At 38.7% G+C, this 19,220-nt stretch overlaps 2 protein-coding genes across 2 annotated transcripts; one reads left to right on the top strand and one right to left on the bottom strand.

The window, feature by feature from the left end:
• The first annotated feature begins 1,767 nt into the window (after positions 1 to 1,767).
• On the top strand, positions 1,768 to 6,543 carry nemp1 (nuclear envelope integral membrane protein 1). The gene is made up of 9 exons (XM_041046131.1): positions 1,768 to 1,893; positions 2,868 to 2,989; positions 3,287 to 3,503; positions 3,639 to 3,711; positions 3,795 to 3,888; positions 3,988 to 4,102; positions 4,731 to 4,956; positions 5,315 to 5,491; positions 6,354 to 6,543. The coding sequence occupies exons 1-9, from the start codon at positions 1,785 to 1,787 to the stop codon at positions 6,514 to 6,516; spliced, it is 1,296 nt and encodes a 431-aa protein (XP_040902065.1). The 5' UTR covers positions 1,768 to 1,784; the 3' UTR covers positions 6,517 to 6,543.
• A 2,478-nt stretch (positions 6,544 to 9,021) lies between these two features.
• Positions 9,022 to 13,170, bottom strand: ormdl2 (ORMDL sphingolipid biosynthesis regulator 2). The gene is made up of 4 exons (XM_041066883.1): positions 13,040 to 13,170; positions 11,473 to 11,646; positions 10,399 to 10,550; positions 9,022 to 9,755 (listed from the first exon to the last, which is right to left on the bottom strand). Exons 2-4 carry the CDS (start codon positions 11,644 to 11,646, stop codon positions 9,620 to 9,622), a joined length of 462 nt encoding a protein of 153 aa, XP_040922817.1. The 5' UTR covers positions 13,040 to 13,170; the 3' UTR covers positions 9,022 to 9,619.
• Between the last annotated feature and the right edge of the window lie 6,050 nt (positions 13,171 to 19,220).

Here is a 19,220-nt window from a genome sequence, read left to right as displayed (position 1 = left end):
TGACTCATATCTAGGAGAAGGGTTCAGTTTAACCTTCACTGCTCTCCAATGCTCGGCTGTTATACAGCACCTCTGACTGCTGTAGTGGGGCAGACGGGTTTGAAAATGGTCCCCTGCTGTAAGCTGTGAGTCCACAGTGGTAACACAGCTGAAATGCAGCATCATGTGGTTCAGCCATTAGACCACAGGAAGTGTTGTAGGCCTGTATGTCAGAGAGGGCTGATTCAGTGTATAAGATGGAGTTAATGATTATCAGGTCAAGTGAGCCATATTCCTTTTTAACCTCAGTGTTAGAATTTGAGTTAAATGGGTGTGTAAAAAGGCTGTCAGATGATGACGCTGTCAATAGTTGAATGCTTGAATCATTTTGTTGGAGCTCCATCCAAGTCACATGTTGTTTGAAATTTTTTAATCAGCCCAAAGTTTTACTTTTCCAGTTCTAATGTTTATTATCTCCCTTTTTGTGTATTTTACTTTTTTAGTTTATTAGAAAGGGTATGATAGAGATAGACAAGGGTCCCTGACCAGATTTGAACCACAGACACTGAGGTTAAGGGGCATGCACTGTAACCATTCAGCCACCAGAGTGCCCCATGCACATCTTTTCTATTCAGCTACAGGAGTCCAATAAAAAAAACTGTTGCTACTTTCTGTTTCACAAGAACTCCCTTCTAAAATGTTTTTTCATCAATACATTTAGTCAGTGTTCGGTCCTGTTTTACATTGCACATTGCAATTTGAAAGTTACTTTCTGTTGACAAAAAAAAGAAGAAGAAAAGGAAAGAAAAATCCAAAAGTAATATTTTTTTCCCTAAATCCAAGATTGCTGAAATTGTGTCTTTGTATAAATACTTTGGCTTCTAGGTGGATGACAATTTGTCTTTTAAATAAAAGACTAAAGCCTGGTACTTATTTCAGAATCAAGTCCTGGTTCACATGTGGAACTAAGAAAGGGTTGGTTGCTGCTATCTAGTGGTGTAATAATATAGAGATGCAATTTCTCTGTTATTCCACTGTTCACTCACTGTTCCACTGTTTTCTTTCCATGGAACTTTAAATTTACTACTAAGCTTAACGCTCACACCCATCACAGTGTTTTCATAGGACAAATCCACTGGTAAACCTTTATTTATAAGAGTAGCTTCAGCCTCCGCCGCCTCATTATCCCTCCTTGTATTTACTTACTCCACCAAAGTCAAACTACAGGTGATCTTGTCTACACCAAAGGTACACAGTTTTAGTAAAAGAGTTTCAATTTGGCCAGCAGTATTTTGAAATGAGTTGCAAAAAACTTTAAATTATTTTAAAACATACGATCAGATTTGCCCACATCAACCTTATCAGTTGATGTACGCAATCCAGTTTGAACATGTAAACTGAACTTGTTTGGGTTTTTGACTGTTGATCAGACAAACAATCAGTTGTTGAGGAAAATAATTGTCTGATGTATTAATAATGAAAATAATTGTTGGCTGGAGCCTTAAAGTACCTCTGTGGTGGAATTATACTACCTTGTCAGGGTTTCCTGTTTTTTAGCCCCGCAGCCTTGTTGTCACAGATAATATATATTAAAATCTCTCCCGACATAGTCTAAATATTGATCTAGTAGTGATTTAGAAAATGTAGTAATCCAACACAAAACACGTAGAGACGTTGAACGTGCCCTCTCAATGACGACCTCCAGTCCGGAGTTGTGATTGGCTGTACGGCCTGTCACTCGACGGACAGGCCGGAGGAGGAAAGGGCGGGACGAGACGTAAGAGAAACGAAGCGGTGCTCTCATCATGGCGGGATGCATGAAAATGCTAAAAGGTTCCGTCTCTATAAGCGCTAAATTAATGGTTTTCGTGGTGCTGCTAACCTCTTTCCCTCAAACCTCACACCAGGATACGGGTAAGAAGCAGTGTTACGCTGCAATAACAGAGACTTTAATGTGTTTGATACGTATTTAAAACAGGTATCGTTGGTCAAGCTAACTCATGTTAGCTTGTTTTTGGTCCTTGCTGTGGTGAAACAGAAGTTTGCTGTATGTTGTCCTCTGATATTTGTCTCTGTTAAAAGAAGAAACGTAATGTAATTTAACCACTTAATTTGCTACAATCCCAGCCTTATGTTATTCCCAACGTGCTTATAATGAAAACACCGCCTCACTAATCAGTGACTTTTATTTGCACCAGCTAAAACTAATGCAGTCTAATACGAGTCCTGCAATAAATCCTCCTTCGTGAAGGCTTCATTGTTCGTGTGTTTGTGTTGAAACTGTGTTAAAGAGGTTTTTATTTAACTCTATGTTGATTTTGGAGAATATTGTCTTTGGTGCTGCTGAACTGCTTTGCGTTATGATGACAGGTGTTTCTGTTATTTCGTCCACCCCATTCAAATCAGTATGGGTTGGCTAGACAACAGACACACCTCTTTGTATAATGGAATATAGGACTGGTGCAATTGACTGGTTCAGTTTTCGCTAGGTGTTCCTAATGAACGGACAAGTGAGTGTATATGCAGCTTGCAGGACATTAAACTGAGTGTGACAGGAACAACCAAGAAATAAAGACTATTGCGATTTGCGATTTTCTGTCGGAATCAATGGGCATGGGGCTGATATCGCCACAGACAAGGCAGGAAAGTTGCTAAGTATTGAGAGACAAACTAACACATTGTTGGTTTTGGTCTTGGATTAATTGACAGTACAAAAAATATAGAACAACACCAGCCTTATCTTTTAAATGCTTGACTTTAGTAAATTAAAGACAGTGGGCATCATCTTTTAAATCTTTCTTCATGTCACATATCTCTTGTTAGTGATAGGCCAGCTTAGAAAGTAACAGGTGTAGTGTTTCATGTGTGTCTCTGCTTATTAAACCCAGGTAACAAACTTCCAGTAACTGATCTGCGTGATGGAGCAGAGTATGTTATGTCAGGGCCCAACCGGTTCTGTTACAAAAACTCCATTGTGCCATCCTGGAGGCAAACATGGACAAGAATTCAGGTAAGTTACATGAATATAACTGATGTCCAGCCAAACCCCGAGGTGTTTAAGTTTAATTCACTCACTAAATCACAAAATGAGAGATAAAAATATGAGATAATGTTAAAGAAAAAGTGATGTTATCACAGCTCCTTCTCAGTAACAAATAAGAAAATGTGGTTTAAAGTTTTACATCGGGGGTAAAGAGGCCTCTGCAATACATTTTTCAGGGAGTGTCAACAATTATTGTTAAAACTGGTTATATGTTACCATGCTTTGTTCTAGCAGTTCCTTGTTATAACGTAAGATTTCTGGCAGATCAAAGTGTCGAGTTCAAACGTGTTCAAGGTGGAAACTGTGGAAGGTGAGGAGGAGCTGCAGGAGCTGGAGCGCTTCAGTTTCTGGGGCTGGTTTCAGAGCATGTTACGTGAGCGGCACAATGAAACCACCATCAACATCAGCCTGTTTAGCAAGAAGACATGCTTCAAGATCGATCCGAGTGAAAAAACTCAGTACACTATCAAGCCCATTCGCAGTAAGTCAAAGACAAATTCATTTTCTGATCACTGACATTGTGATATTAAACACAGTGACACTGCGATATTAAATGTCTGATATACTAGAACTAGAGCTGTGTTGATAAAATCGATTCTCCTATTCTTCCTTGCAGAGTTTGATATCTATCTGTTTTTGGTTTTCCTCTCTGGGGCATTGTTGTTTGTCTTTGCAGACTCACTCAGCAGGTAATTTTGACTTAATGTTTAAGTGTTATCATTTTACAGGATTATTATGTGCCATTAACTATTTCTTTCTCCGTTACATGAAGGAGTCAGGTTTTCTACTACTCTGCTGGTATGAGCTCAGGCATGATCGCCTCTCTCATCATCCTCTTCTTCATTCTGGCACGCTTTTTGCCAAAGGTAAAGTGTTTCATTGTCCTCACATATCTGTGGTTTTATAGGTTAAATCACTTTGGTCCCTTAAATATCTTAATCACTTTGTGTTTGTTGCTTCCACAGAAAAGCCCTTTTTATTTGTTGATTGTTGGCGGCTATTCATTCTCTTTGTACGCCATGCAGCTCGTCTGCAGGAACCTCAGCACAATTCTGCGAGAACACTGGCACATGGTTTTAGGTACAGATGCTTCACCAACACAAACTTTATAGAGATTGTAACCTCCTGGAATTGGAAACATTCTTCTGTACCATGTAATGTTTAAGTATAGTGGTGCAACTAATGACTATTTTCATTATTTATTAATCTGCCAGTTATTTTCACAATTCATTCATTAATTTTGTCAATTAAATGTTAGAAAATAATGAAAAATGCCGATTAGAATTTCAAATTCCTCGTTTTCACCTATCATCAGTCCAAACATAAAGGTGTTCAGATAATTTTTTTGATGAATCATTTTGTCAGGAAAAATTTTTAAACTGACCATCATAATTTCCTACAGATCAAGGTGACATCTTCACATATCTGGTTTTGTCAGACCAACAGTCGAGAATCCAAAGATATTCAGTTTACTATCATGTGTGACAAAGCAAAGCACCAAACCCTCACATTTGTGAAGCTAGAAACAGCAAATTGATTGAGCCAACTGACCAACTCATTTTTTGACCAGTCGTTTTAGCTCTGCTTAAGTATGCATGCTTCAATCTATGGACACTATGTGTTGTACAGTTCACAGTTTAGCTTTTTAACACTGTCTAAGTCAATATTTCTGTTTTTCCTGTGTTTTTTTTTTGTGTGTGTGTGTCAGGCTATGTAGCGGTGGTGGGATTCATCAGTTTTGCTGTGTGTTACCGTTACGGTCCTCTGGTGGACGAGAAGAGCATTAACATCTTGTCGTGGACACTGCAGCTGTTTGGCCTGCTCCTGATTTACTTCGGAATCCAGATTCAGCAAGTTGCATTCGCTATCATCGTGGCAGCTTTGTTCTCCAAAAATCTGGAGTACCCAGTCTCTATGGTAGTCAGTGCGTGGAGGTGGGTGTTTTAAAGCTGACAGAAGGTGGCGTAAGAGTACTGTACTATATTAAAATGAAAATCCACTGAGACTATACAATGTTCCTGACTCCTATTGTATGCACAAGAGTTACTGATTTTTTTTTGGAGGATTTTAGCTTTATTTTAAGAGTCATTCATTTTTTGAAAAGTCTTACATGATGTCTTCTTATCTCAGCCCCTTAGATTTATCCAAATTGATATTTGCTGAACAACTGAAGCTCATAGCAGTGACATAAATTAACAGCCCATGTTACATTGCATTTCCGTTTAGTATCAGTTGCCATATTCAGTTCAGTTGATTAAAAAAAATATTTTGAGCGCTCGCTGTGCTGTGCAGGAAAATCAGACAGTATATTCACTGGAGGCCAGAGCCACGTCGCCTGCTGACTGAGGAGGAGTATCAGAAGGAGGGGGAGGAAGAGACTCGACGTGCTTTGGAAGAGCTGAGGAAGTACTGTAACAGCCCAGACTTCAGCCCGTGGAAGGCAGTGTCAAGGCTTCAGTCCCCGAAAAGGTGATTTTTAAAAAAATTTTTGTCTTAAGTTCCTACACATGTAAACACATGACGTCTTTAACATGTGCTTTAAGTTCAGCCCAAGCCTTGGTCTAACAGGAACAGAGAAACAATGCTATCAGGTACGTATGTGTGCGTAAAGTTGGAGCTGGCTAATAAACCACTAGACTCTTACCATGAAGAGATAATGTTGTCGTGATTTAATAAAGTGCTTCTAAAAAGAATTGACCCGAATGGAAGTTTTCATGTTTTATCGTCACACATCATTGAATCATTCAATGTGGGGTTTTTTTTTTTTTTTGGACACTGACCGACAAAGATGAAACTAGAGTATTGAGATTTTACCATAATACTGACTCACCAAAGGTTGGACCTTCCTCGTACAGTACAGCTGTATTAATACTACAATCAATTGAAATCCCGTCACTGCACACAGGTGATCTCCATTTAGCTAATTGTGTGTCCATTAAAAATATATTTGTTTGATTGGTAGTGTGACTGACTTGTGGGGGCTGTCTGAGTCACTAATGAACAGACAATACGTGTAAAAAATGATTTTACAGTGAACTACTTCTGTAAGTTGCATGTGTCCATTTTGTGTTGAGGTACGTGTTGAATATGAATCTCTCCAAAATAAAATATAACTTATGCTAAGACACTAGAAACCCAAAAATTATGGTGGCTTTAGAGGTTAGAGTCAATTTATTCATAAACAGTAAGGTCATATTCTTTCACTGAAGTGTAGCCAAATGTTATTGTTCTGTTGTACATAGCAGTGTATGTGTGGTATTTAGGTACTGTACATGGTTATATTTAACATGTTACACAAAATGCTTTGCTCATGTGTCTCTGTAATCCACAGGTTTGCTGATTTTATTGAAGGGTCACCTCACTTGATGCCAAATGAGGTGTCCGTCCACGCTCAGGAATATGGTTTTGGGGGATCGTTTTTTGAGGATGAATTTTTTGACACTGACGACGAGGACGAGGTCGAGGACACAAAGCCCATGATGAAACCAGAGTGAGAGAGAGCACAGTGTTGGAGATGTATTTAAAAAAAAAAGAGACACAATTATTATTATTGCCTTTCAGAAAGGTGGTCAGAGAACAGCTCTCTGTAGCGTCTGTGCAAACGTCCAGACTGACTTCGAGTGATGTACTGTGGAGGATGGTTTAAGAAAACCCCTGATTGTCATTTCAGTCACAAGAGCCATCTTGTGTCCCACCTTTCACAGACAGCCACAGACAGAACAGTGTGGTCAGATCTGTTATCAGCATTTCCAAAAAAAATTCAGTGTAATGTAGTTTCAAAGAATGTGCACCTAAGCCATTTTAGGGAACAAAGGCTTGTGTTATAATTGAGCTTAAAAACATGCTGAAACTCTGTGATTGTTACTGGTTGAAGGTCAAAGGAAGCAGAACTTGGTGATGATACTGGGTGATGGTAGTTTTGAGTTGTGTTGTCTTTAGTCATGGCTTGCAAAAGGTTTTAGTTTTCAAAACATACTGTGTTTACAAGCTTTAGGCTCTAAACGGACTCACTGCAATGAGAGCATCCAGTTTACATGTGTGGGCATCACTGTGATGAGTTCACACCTCTCTGAACAGCAGCATGATAACGGTGGTAGTTACTATTCCGTCTTTCTGCTCGGGGAGAAAATGTTAGGTCCTATTTGTTCTTGACGTGTTTCAATTCATTTTAATGGACATAAATCAGTGGAGGCATCCCAAAGTATTTTGAATAAAAAAATCTATATATTTGAATTCTAACATGTTGGTATCATTTTATTAAAACTATTAGAACTAGGACTTAGTTATGTAATGGATTTGAAAGCAAAATCCTTTAATAAAGAAAGGATTTCTTCAGTGGTGGAAAGTAACTACATTTGCTCAAATACTGAACTTAGGTGAAATTTTGAGATACTTGATAACTGATGGGCTTAATGAGTACTTTTGATATTATCAATACATTTTGCTATTGAAACTGCTGTAAGATACTGAAAGCAGGACTTCTAGCTGAGGTTTTTAATTGGAGGAATTGGTATGTTAGTTTCTTTCATCTTCTATTAATCATTGAGTCTCCATATGTCCAAAAAAAATTGAGAGGTTCCTACACTAGTTGATGTCTTCAAATTGTTTTTTTTTTTAACGGACTGATGAAAAAATACAGCATACTTGATCTATAGTGATAGAAAACAGCAAATCCTTGCATTTAAGAAGCTGAACAACAACTTAGGGGTATTTTTGCTCAGTTGCTCACTGTTTCATTGGTAGATTGCGTGAGAGATAGTGCCTTTTGGTAACATAACCAGTGGGAGGAAGACCACAAACCTGTGGAAGTACTGAACTGTATCAAACACAGTACTTCCAGAAGTTGCGTTTGATTTTAACTACCACAGTACTTGATTTGAATCTGCATGTTTGGGAAATGTATCACTCAAAGTCAGCATTATGAATGACATCTTTTGTTTTTCCTCAGTTATCTAGAATCTTAAGTGAAACTGCATTTTAATTTGAAAACCCCTGGTCCCACAAGTGATTTTTCTTGGTTTCCTATTTCGGGTCTCTGTTACATCTTAAATCGTCCATTAAAATATAAATTTAACTTCTAAGAAATCTCAGTAAGGTCTAGCATCTGCGGCTCGGTAGAAATTTCTGACCTTTCTCATATCTGCAGTTACCTCTGACATGTCCTTTGGTATTTCTATCCACGTAAATCTTTGCTCTAAACATTAAAATCAAAACAAAGTGATGACTGGCGTACATTTACACTTGAACTTGCACACTGAATTGTGCATGCCCACAGTGTAAAATATACTGTATATATCTGGTGCCTTTCATCAAGATATACTGCGTTCACACTTAATTAAAAGTGGAAGCAGAACCGGGAGATAGCGTTATCTCAAATCAGACAGCTTTCAGTATTATGTTGGACAGAAAAAACACGTCCATCCTTTCTCTCCCACTCTAGTTTCAGTGAATCATATCTGATGTCTCTGTGACATTTAGCCCAACTACCCTCTGCATCCCCTCTCTGACCGCTTTACACTAAAGTGTCTGTACTACCAGCCTTTGAAGGCAGGGAACACCCCAGCACGACTGTTGCAAGTGATTATACTTGATTACACAACATGTTTGAAACAGCTGATACAACTTGCATTATTTGCATGTGTTTCCCAGGCTTGGGTTGGCGTATTCCAAAGAGTAATCACATACACATGCTGCTGCATTTCCTGTGTGCTACTTCCCTAAAACATGCGTCACGAACAGGGAAACCTCACTGCAATGCAAACATGACCACATTGCATGCAGAAGGGGGGGAATCCCTTTGGATACACGAGCATATTGTAAACACTGTGACAGCCCCCCGATAATGGCTTCATGTAAAGTGTCTGGAGTTCCCCACTGCTCGCAAACTGGATCACAACTGATCACAACTGCGCTATTCATTCTTTAAACCTTTAAAAGAATTTAGTTTTTCTTCTTGACTGTGCGAAATAAAGATAAGACAACCACGTGTGCACATCATGTAGCTGCCACCGCTCATTTTATAAGTAGGAAAAAAACATCCAGCTTTTAAATCAAACAGAAGATTACACGATTATGTGTATCACTACAGAACAAAGAGTGCAGTGTTTATTGTAGGCGTGTGTATGCATGAGGCATGCAAATCCTTCATAGTAAATCAGGAAAAAAAGGCATGAAAAAAAAGGAAACTTGCAACTATCATCCTGAACATGACAACCGGACACTCCACTGTATTGTAACAGAGAAGCTACGTTTGAGACAGAATAATGAACAAACATCACATTCGAAAGCAGTGCAGTTCAAATTTTGCTCTTACTTGAAGACGAGCAAAGTGTGTGGCTTTGGACAAACATACATGAGGAATGTCAGTAAGGAAAAAAACTTTCATCAGCAGTGCATTTACTCTTCTTTCAGGCTGCAAAAGGCAGCAGAAGCTGCAACTTTCATATATTACGCCACACAGTCTGTACAGTTAAGATGAATCAAACTGGTTCTTGTTTCTTTAAATTCTAAACATAAAATACTTCAGCAGAAACAAAACAAAAAAAAAAACTACAAGTCCAGTGTTGGTAGTTAAAATCCAGTGTTCAGTCAGTTCTTTCAATATTTGTTGATCCCAAATATCCGCACTCCATGAAACTGAGGCAACTTTGGGAGGAGGACACTAAGAAGGGAGCTTGTGTTGATCAGGAAATGTGTGGGATCATATTTGGTGTAGAAACTGGCAAGAATATACCTGCAGAGACACAGAGGAGAAGAGTGTAAATGTAGCACCAACAACATCATGCTCAACACTTACACTGAGGCTTCCGTACAAAAATATAAATGACAGACACAGAGGTTGTAAAGCATGTTATCAAAAGTGAAAACGCAGTCCACAAGGAACTGATACCATGCAAGCAAAACACCTCAGAGTTTGAGATTTTGTTCTGCGTCTTATGTCACCTTCTGTGACAACTCTTTGAATTTATTGGTGCACTTTCAGATTTAAGGCAATTTAGGTAGAATTAAAACTAAACACAAAAACAGTGGGGATTGAAATGCAACTATCTGAACTAAAGCACCCACTGTCCCAGAAATTACTGAGAATTTTCAGTGGGAAATCAGCCACTATTATCATTATAAACTGCATATGAGCTGCGTGAGAACAGGAAAACTTAACAAGTTAGCCTCGCATCGTTCCCTGATGGTCTAGAACTAGGGCACAGAAGATTACCAGCCATCTGAACGAGTGAGTCAAGACAGACCCATTCCAGCCAACTGCTCAACTGCATCTATCAACATTTATCTACAGTTTCTCTTTCATCATAATGAAAGAGACACTTCACAGTTCACAGAACAGCAGTTGACCTTTAAGTATGATCACCAAACCCACTTACAGAACGATTGGTGAGATGGTGAGGAATTTGCGTGAAGACGTGAACTGGACACCGTAGTCCATTTGTTCCCAGTGTGTGAGCAGACGAGCTTTCCCTTGGTCTGGTGTCTCAAAGGGAGTGCCCTTCACTGTGTGTAGAAACAGGTACATCACCTGTGGAGGAGAAACCGCACAGCAGAGGGACACAAACATTGTTAGCCACAAAGAGAGATAGGTTTCTCTTTTACAGATTACACTTTTGAAGAAGCAACCCTCCACAGAAATTCACCTGAATCATTAGCTGTCTCGAAAACATGCTCCACCTGACAAGATGGAGGGTGTTTACCCAAATTCCCTGTATATATCAACTACAAATATGTCGTACTTATATGTTGGTTTGCAACATACCGATTTACAGAAGCAGATGCCGCAATTCAATAATTTATGACTGAAATTTCTGATGATAACAGAGCAAAGCATTTCACATCATTTTAAATAGAACATACCAGTAACTTATGAAACTAGTCTTCCTCAGTTTGTTTTACAAGCAGAAGTGATCATTTTTATAGTGAAGTGGGAAAATGTAACATGAAAAAAGTGAAAGTCAAATCAAGAAATTGCTGATGGATTAAAAAAAAAAAAAAGGCACGAATGTCTATTTTTTAATTAAAGGAATTAGTTTGACATTTTGGGAAAGATCTAACGTGCTAATCAGTTATCTTCAGAAGCGCTGGTACGTAGATTTAGTAACCTTTAGCCAGAACCAGGCTAGCTGTTTCCTTATGTTTTCAGTCTTGACGGGACTGATAACTCAGCCAAATTTTTGGTCAAATGTAATGGTTTATACAGTTGCTGTATAGTTCTATATACACATATATAGTTATATGTATATATGTTGTATGTTTCAGATATGTACTCATACAATTCATACAATGCTCTTGAAAGAAGAACTTAAATTCACGCGACAACCTGACAAACTGCCTAACTGCTCAGGTTGTGAGAATTTATAAAGATAAAAATGTTAAATCACACTACCTGTAGCAGTGTAATTGTTATTCAGTGCAGTTGTTCATGTTTTTATATCATTTTGACTGACCAGGTTGTGGATGACGTTGGTAAGGGTCCAGACGAGCGGCACAGTGAAGAAAGGTATGCTGAGCAGGACGACATGCAACACAACTGTCAGGAGCAGGTAGGTGAGCCAAATCCCCCTGCTGTTCATCACCCGTGTGTTGGGGTTCACCTCGCTGTGAGCTACGCCCACATTCATCTTGATCACAGAGAGGGACAAAATGTAAGAGTTCAGCAGACAGAAAAAACAAAGGTTTGCAGTTTCAAGAGGCACCCATAGACCTTTTAATCCCCTGTGACACTGGATATCTAGCTTCCAAAACAAGGTAGCGGGCAGGCTAAATCTTAAACCTGACAAGGGAAAACTTGCTGACTAGGGAACCTTAGACCTATGGTAAAACTACTCATAATAGTCATGTTGACGCAATGAAGTGATCTTTAAATTAACATATGATGATGTAGGGTCACACATGATGTAGGGTCAACAACAACGCAGAGGCTTGTTGTTTACGAATCAAAGGCTTCATACTATACATTGCTAAACATTACAGAGATGGTAATGCAGCATTTACAATGACTACAACCATCAGATTACAGTTGTTTCATGTTTGTACTTCTGTTTTACTTTCTATGCACTTTTGTAAAAAAACAAAAAAAAAAACAACAACAAAAAAAACCAACCCATCAATATCTTGACCTGTTCTGTGGCTGAAAGGTAATTATGCTTCCTCAGAAGGGTTTTCAAACAGTATTGTTTAGTTTTGCAAGAGAAAGATCTTTAAAGATGAGGCCTGACTCGTGTGTCTGGTCAACTTCATCGCCTTTGTTAAAGTGTGGTGGACAGCTGGCTACAGTGCTGATTAGACTACTATCTATTTATGTTTGAGACACAAATCATATTTTATATTTTTGGAGACAATGTCATGGTTATTTGTATTTACACTGGCCTGTTTAAAATGTCACCTACAGTAGATTTGTGAAAAATTGTGCTAAGATTTTGATGTATACTGTGAAACAGAAATGTTTTCGTGGGGGTGGGGCTCATATTATTGCTGGAGGACCGGGTGTGGCCCATGGGCCACTATTTGAGTACCACCGATGTTAACAATTGATTTTTTTTTTTTTAAGTATGTTTAAAACAACTGAGGTAATGACTCCGCCCGCCTGAAATGTACTGGGTCCTTAAACACGCGCTTCCCCTCTCACATCACTTGGTGACATCTAGCCTCAACACTCAGGCAGTAGCCAGAGCAAGAAAAACTAAAAGCAAACAATTAAAGAGAAGGATTAAAGTTTAATTGTGGGCTAGAATCCACTATGACATGACAATAGCTGCTCACACAATGCCCAGACTTTTTAACTTTAGCCTCACAGTTAACATGAAGTAATGTAACGTTCGCCAGCTAGCTAACAGTTGCTATCCACAAGTTGATATGCTAACGCTAGCTCAAAGTTAGTCGCGGTGTAACGGTTGCAGTCGACAAGTTAACACTGAGGGGGCTAGAGGCTTCTATTAACTTGTGAGTGACTAGTTTTGTCCCACGCAGCACTTCGAGGTTTAAAACTTTACATTTCAAAGGAGCACACTTTACCTTCCTGCGTTGTCGTAGCTCACCAGGAATTTCCTTGTTTTTTCTTTAACCCCGCCTTCATTAGGTTCGGGCTGGTTCCCTGTGCGACGGCAGACATTTGTAAACAAACAAAAAGAAAAGAAAAAACTCCAGCCTCTGTCCTCCTTTCCAGAACAACGGCAAGTAAACAGATGAGCGGGGAAAACTGCACTTAGTAGTTAGTCCTCCAAGAAATTCCCAATATGCCCCAGTAGATGTGCGCAAAACTCTAATATCACCGTTAATTCCCTTAAATGTCACAACACCAGGAGGCATAAAAGCAAATGTTTTGATTTTGCTTTTGAGGTTTCACAGCTTTCACCAAGCTTTCAGTTCAGTTTTCAGTTCTCTTTGCCCCTCCAATGACAGCATATTACATTACACCTATTTAATTTGGTATCTACAACAGTGGTTTGAAGGGTTTATGGTGTGATAGGCTCCTTAATTAGGATAAAGGTGGGCTTTTGTTTTAATTTTGAGTAAATCCCACGTATACTTTTTTTCTTTTGCTGCTGAAAATATGTACTAAAACACCAAATCCACACCTGAAAATAGTCCTGAACAAATGAACTATTTACTTATGTTTGTGCTACTTCATTCCAAGTAGTAGTATGGTTTTAGTCATCTGATTATTTGCAGATTTGTTTAGCAATCTGTACCACCGAAGTACAGAGAAAACAAAGTTGGGTCCTACATTATTACATCTCTTGTAGATCAAAATCTAGTGTAAATAGATTTATTATTATAGGACAAAATGCTCACATGGCTCATATTCCAAAATAAAGTTGCTTTTGACCACCACAAACTAAATCAAATTATTAAACTGACACAATTAAGATTCATTCCAGCACCGCATTACTGGTAGAAATTTACACCTGGTAGATCAGGATATTTCATCACATTGACTCAACATTCCTGTATCAGTCCTCCAGTATTGCTATAAAGAGGAACTGCTCAAATTAGCCCAATAATAAAATAAGCCCAATATAAACAGGAGGAAATGAGGAATGATGATGAATGAGGAAACCTTGACACCAGCTTTTAACTGAGTGGCTCAAATTCACATATCTAAGAAATCTACTCTTGAACAATGCAGCTCACCACCGGTAAAGAAAGTGTAGATCATTATTGTGGACCTCACAAACAAAATGATGTTGGTTGCTTTGTTAGCCTTTGAGTAAACTCATCCTAGAGTAGAACTGGACAGGTTTTTCTGGTGTAAAAGCTGAAATAAAGAGTAAACAGTGAAAATCTCTTTTGGTCGCCCTGCAGTAGTAGTGTTTACTATTTACTAAACTATGTTTAATCCAAGCTCAAATCTGACTAAAGAGCAGTAACTGTTGAATGAAACACTAAACTCAAGCGTAGGAAATTCATTCTTGAATTAGGACATGAGTTTTGACCAGACAGGTTGAATCAGCCATGCACAGGGAATGAAAACAAAAACACACACACTGTTGACGGCACGCTGAGAAGATTGCTTCCCAGTAACACTAGTAGTGTGTAAATTAAATTAAATAAGGAAGTGATGCAAATTCACATTAGTAATGACCCATGTGTGTCACGCCTGGAGGAACTTAGGCTTGCTGAGTCCGTCATTTCTTGAAACATCATTTTCATATGGGCGTTTTATGCTTATATGACTTCATCATGTTTGAGACCAGGGCTTTGTGGGGGGCAGACCATCTGTTGCAGGACTCCTTGTTCTTGTCACCTTGTTCTTTTCCTGCTAATAGCTCCCTGATGATATTGCATGAAAAATGAGAATCTGATTTGAAATGATATCATAAATTTTCATAGGTGACTCTTCCTACACAAATAAACTGTACAGTAATAGTGACTTTTCATTTCAATTTTCAAAAGAAAACCTTTCTCAAAGAGGCTGCCAAGGACCTTTACTCTTAAAACCAAGGTGAGATTTTCTCGAACAAAAGGCCAAGTGTAATTTATAGTTTTCTTTAAGACAAAGCTGAAGGCCGTGATTGGCCACTTGCCCAAAAACAACGTAATATTAACCAACTGGAAAGAAGCTGTAAATTGCCCACGAGCTGGGCTCTCACTAATGTAACCTATCAGGATGATCGCAGGTCCAGTTACAGTTGCCAGGAAAGAGAAGCCTCAGGACAGAACATCTGGAATGCGTTAGCATAATATTTTCACTTTCCTCAGTGACCCACATATCAGTGCAGCAAAGCAGACACTTTGCCCTAAAGGCACAAAGTCATAACAAAGCAAATGATAAAACAAATGATTCACACTAATTTAACTGTCGCATTGTCAGTGAGAATTTCAACCTCACACATTAGCTTGTGTGTCTTGGTACATGCTCACTTTGAAACTGCTCCTGTACTCAAAACTGAATTGTCCCCTTTTTCTTTTTCTTTTTAAATTTCACAGATGCATTTATTTCCTTTATCATTATCATTATCCATCAAGCACTTTGGACAGTCAGTTTTTAGATAGGAGCTAAATAAATGATTTTTTTCCTTTACTGTGAGGGCCATGACACACAGGCTGACACAAGCAGATGTAAACACTAAACTCTAGAGTTTTTAATCTTCAAATACAGGATTTCTGTGGGCAGAAAATGATGACAGGTTAAACTAATTCTGGATATTAAGTCACTCAGAGTGGAAATGTCCTTGAGGGCCATGACATACAGGCTGACACTTCACAAGCCAATGTAAACACTAAACTCTGAACTTTTTAATCTTCAAACACAGGATTTCTGTGGGCAGAAAACGATGACAGGTTGAATTAATTCTGGCTATTAAGTCACTCAGAGGACAAACTTCCTTGTTGAGCAATGCAGTACCTTCACACTGAGCCCACTACTACTTCCTCTTGCACATTAAACGTGACACCTTCCCTTTTTTTTTTTTTTTTTTTTTTACTACTACACTAGTGTTGCATCATTAGAGGGTGGAAGCTCTACAGAGCCTATCTGGGATAATAGACACACACGCTGCCTGGGAGGAAGTATGCTGGAAGTTGTGGCTCTCGGAAGAGCAGCAGGAGTGTTTCAGGAAAGCACAGCTTCCTCCTTGTCTCTAGCATATCTGTTTGTTTGCTGTTTTGGAAATTCATTCAAAGGAAAGATGAATGTGTCAGTGCAGGTAACTTCATGACTTTCCTCAGTGTGGAAATATTTATTCTGATTGTTTTCTGTGGAAGGAATGATCACCATCAAAAACCGACTATGACATCATTTATAAACAACAACACATCTGATGATAAGATTAATGATTGTTTATTATGGACATTGTATCTTTTCTGCATAAAAGAAGATAAAAATAAGGAAAAAAATGATTTCAATAAATATTAATAAATAAATACAATAAATATAGTTTGAATAAATATGTTAGATCATAATTCCATTGGAAATACATTAAATGCATATATGGCAGAAACTTGTGGAAACACTGTTGTAGCTACATGGTCAGCTATTAAATGCTGTACCAGATGCTTTGATCAATGTGATCAAATACAGGAGGCTTGTGCAATTCACAGCTGCATGTCAGTGAACACTGAAGCATTTGATGCTCTACACGCATTTCTGAGCTGAGCCTTCGTCGTGATGAGCCGGATCACCAACAGCAAAGACACGAGCTGTGAGGATGGAGAAGGAGAAGAGTCTGTCCATGGTGTAGTGGCACAGCAGATCCTCCTGCCAGCGACCAATTTGATGAGTCTCTTCTTCACTGCTGCGGGACTCCTATAGAATCATAAAAAAGAAAAAAACATTAAAGATGGATAAATGACAAAACACACTCTTTACTGCACAGACTTCTGAGGCTAAAACATGATCATTAAATTATGTCTCTGCCTAAATCTTGTTGGACTTTATGTAGAATTTAAACTGATCTTACGTTTTCGTCTCCTTCCGTCCCTCCCCTCGACTTCACACACATGCTCATGTCTTTGTGCAGTTTCTCCATCACTGGCTTCACTTTGCTGGCAAACTCTGAGCAGCTTTGAAGTCCAGCAACCCTCTCCACCGCAGACTTGTAGCTTGTGAGGACATTGAGTATCTTCCCAATACATGGCTGGAGAAGGAGAAGAACTTAAAAATCAGGAGCTCATTTTCTTCTGGACTTGCCGCATTTTATATTTATAAACCACATTCATATCTGCTGTCAGTAGTGTGGTATTTCTTGTGTGTATTGTTGGTTTTTGTTGCTCACCATTGACTGGTGTTTGAGGGTCCCAGGATCACACATGTCTTTGGGCTCCATCCAAACAAGTGAGGTGGAGAAATCGGTCTCATCTTTAGATCCATTTCGTGCCTACAGACCATTTGGAACAAGACAATGTTCAGTACACTATGTTATATTCAACATATATGTAAAGCAATAAAGGCTGGTATGTACAGTAAAATTTAAAGCCAATATTCAGAATTATGCCAGTGTACATCTATACAAAACACAATTTGAGTGACCAAAAGTACTCCAGATGCTGTATGGTAAGGTTATTTCAAATGTCTTGGGTGAATTTTGCATTAATAATTACAGACATATTAAAAAAAAAAAAATAATAATAATAATACTTACCTCTACTGATACAGTTTTGGCGATGTCATTAAGCTCCAGAGAGCTGCCCCGCACACCCGCACATGCATCTTGTCCACTTGGCCCGGCTGGAGCGCAGGATGCGGCCGCAAAAAGCAAGAAGAGAGCGCAAGAGCAAGTCGCGAAAGAAAAATTCATGGTGGGTTTCAGTGAGGTGTGTCCAGTGCCTTCTGCTGAGCGCTCGTCCCTGTGAGTGATAAGAGCTGAGAGTCCGGGAGCTTTTAAAGTGTCTTCGATGGGCGCCAGACCGGACTGTGACTCAATACAGGGTTTTCCTGGGCATCCCTCAGGTGAGTTCACGCCGAGTGCAAATCAATATCCGCGTAACGCACCGGCGGGAGGACTCGGAAATGGGTGTTTGAGTAATGTAAGATGAGATGACCACATTTTATTCGGTTATTGTCAATGAACACGAAAGAAAGAAAGAAAGAAAAATAAACAAGTCCTCTCTGTTTTAATCACAGTACGGGAAACGATCTTATATTGGACTATTATAAACAAGGTTAGTTAAATTTTAATATACATTTACTCTTTAAATTTAAAGTTTTTATCTGATCACCTGTCATCAATTAGCAGCGATATGAAGCTGCTTTAATCACACAATCGCACTATATTCTTATCTGGAATTATTTATGCCCATGATTTCTAATAACTAAGCGAGAGTTCTGTGTGATAGACAATATTAGTGAAAGTGATACACCAATTAACTAAAATGTGGTCTAATCGAGTTTCACATCTACATTTCAGGGCGGTAATGAATTGAATTCTGCGCACAGGCTGGACAAACTTTCCGTCTGTGTCCGCGATTTGTCCCTCGTCTCTACCAGAGAAAAACCTTTGCATTTCAACCGAAATTTTTTTTCGGAGAAAGAAACCGATAAGGGAAGGCATGAGATACTTCCTAAACCTACCCATTTATGTTCTGTTATTATTTTACAGTGGTAATTTAAAAATGCCTGTAACTAAGGGCTTGTAATGATCACATTTATTGACCAGCTGGACTTTATTTTAATGCTTTTATGCCCCACCACCTGTTATACATTTGCAGTCTTTTATGTCTTTTATTCTCTGCTTAGATCTTCATTGGCACTACACAACATGTACAATGTGAAAATGTTTGTATGTTAAATGAAAAAAAAAAAAGAGTAGCTTCAAAATTTGCTTCTCGAGTGTGGTTTGTTGTCTTTACAGGAAAATCACAGGGGTTTTGAGCAAGAACTAAGGACTAAATAAAGATGTGTCAGCTGCTGCTTATATATGACATCAGCAGATCAATCATTAATCAAATAATTGTTAGTCGCGGCCCTACTCCACACCACTTGTAACTGAATGTTTGGTATCATTTCCAATATGAACATGATTTCAGGACACTGAACAACAAACTTTACAGATTCCTTAAATCTTGCTCAGAGCCACAGAAACCATCGAACACTCCTGGAATTTTATCAGGCACCAGGTATCTTTTGTATCACTTTGTGGTGTTTTGATCAAATCATATAATAGAATATGCACCATGTACAACCATGCACTGTTTCAACCGAAATAAGAAAGGTTTTCAAACAAGACCCCCCATTAGGCCTTTATCATTTCAGTTT

Source organism: Toxotes jaculatrix, chromosome 2, assembly GCF_017976425.1.
Source record: "Toxotes jaculatrix isolate fToxJac2 chromosome 2, fToxJac2.pri, whole genome shotgun sequence".
In the NCBI taxonomy this organism is placed as follows: Eukaryota; Metazoa; Chordata; class Actinopteri; family Toxotidae; genus Toxotes; species Toxotes jaculatrix.
The sequence above is the reverse complement of the archived record's forward strand: the minus strand, read 5'-3'. Positions and strand labels throughout refer to the sequence as shown.

What these genes read in the sequence shown, in the direction of transcription:
- ormdl2 (XM_041066883.1), bottom strand. Translation starts at nt 11,646, where the DNA reads ATGAATGTGGGCGTAGCTCACAGCGAGGTGAACCCCAACACACGGGTG. An exon ending in CCAACGTCATCCACAACCTG is followed by an intron (nt 10,551 to 11,472) that starts GTCAGTCAAAAT and finishes TCTCCTCCACAG; the next exon opens with GTGATGTACCTGTTTCTACA. An exon ending in ACCATCTCACCAATCGTTCT is followed by an intron (nt 9,756 to 10,398) that starts GTAAGTGGGTTT and finishes GTGTCTCTGCAG; the next exon opens with GTATATTCTTGCCAGTTTCT.
- nemp1 (XM_041046131.1), top strand. Translation starts at nt 1,785, where the DNA reads ATGGCGGGATGCATGAAAATGCTAAAAGGTTCCGTCTCTATAAGCGCT. An exon ending in AAACATGGACAAGAATTCAG is followed by an intron (nt 2,990 to 3,286) that starts GTAAGTTACATG and finishes GATTTCTGGCAG; the next exon opens with ATCAAAGTGTCGAGTTCAAA. An exon ending in CACTATCAAGCCCATTCGCA is followed by an intron (nt 3,504 to 3,638) that starts GTAAGTCAAAGA and finishes TCTTCCTTGCAG; the next exon opens with AGTTTGATATCTATCTGTTT.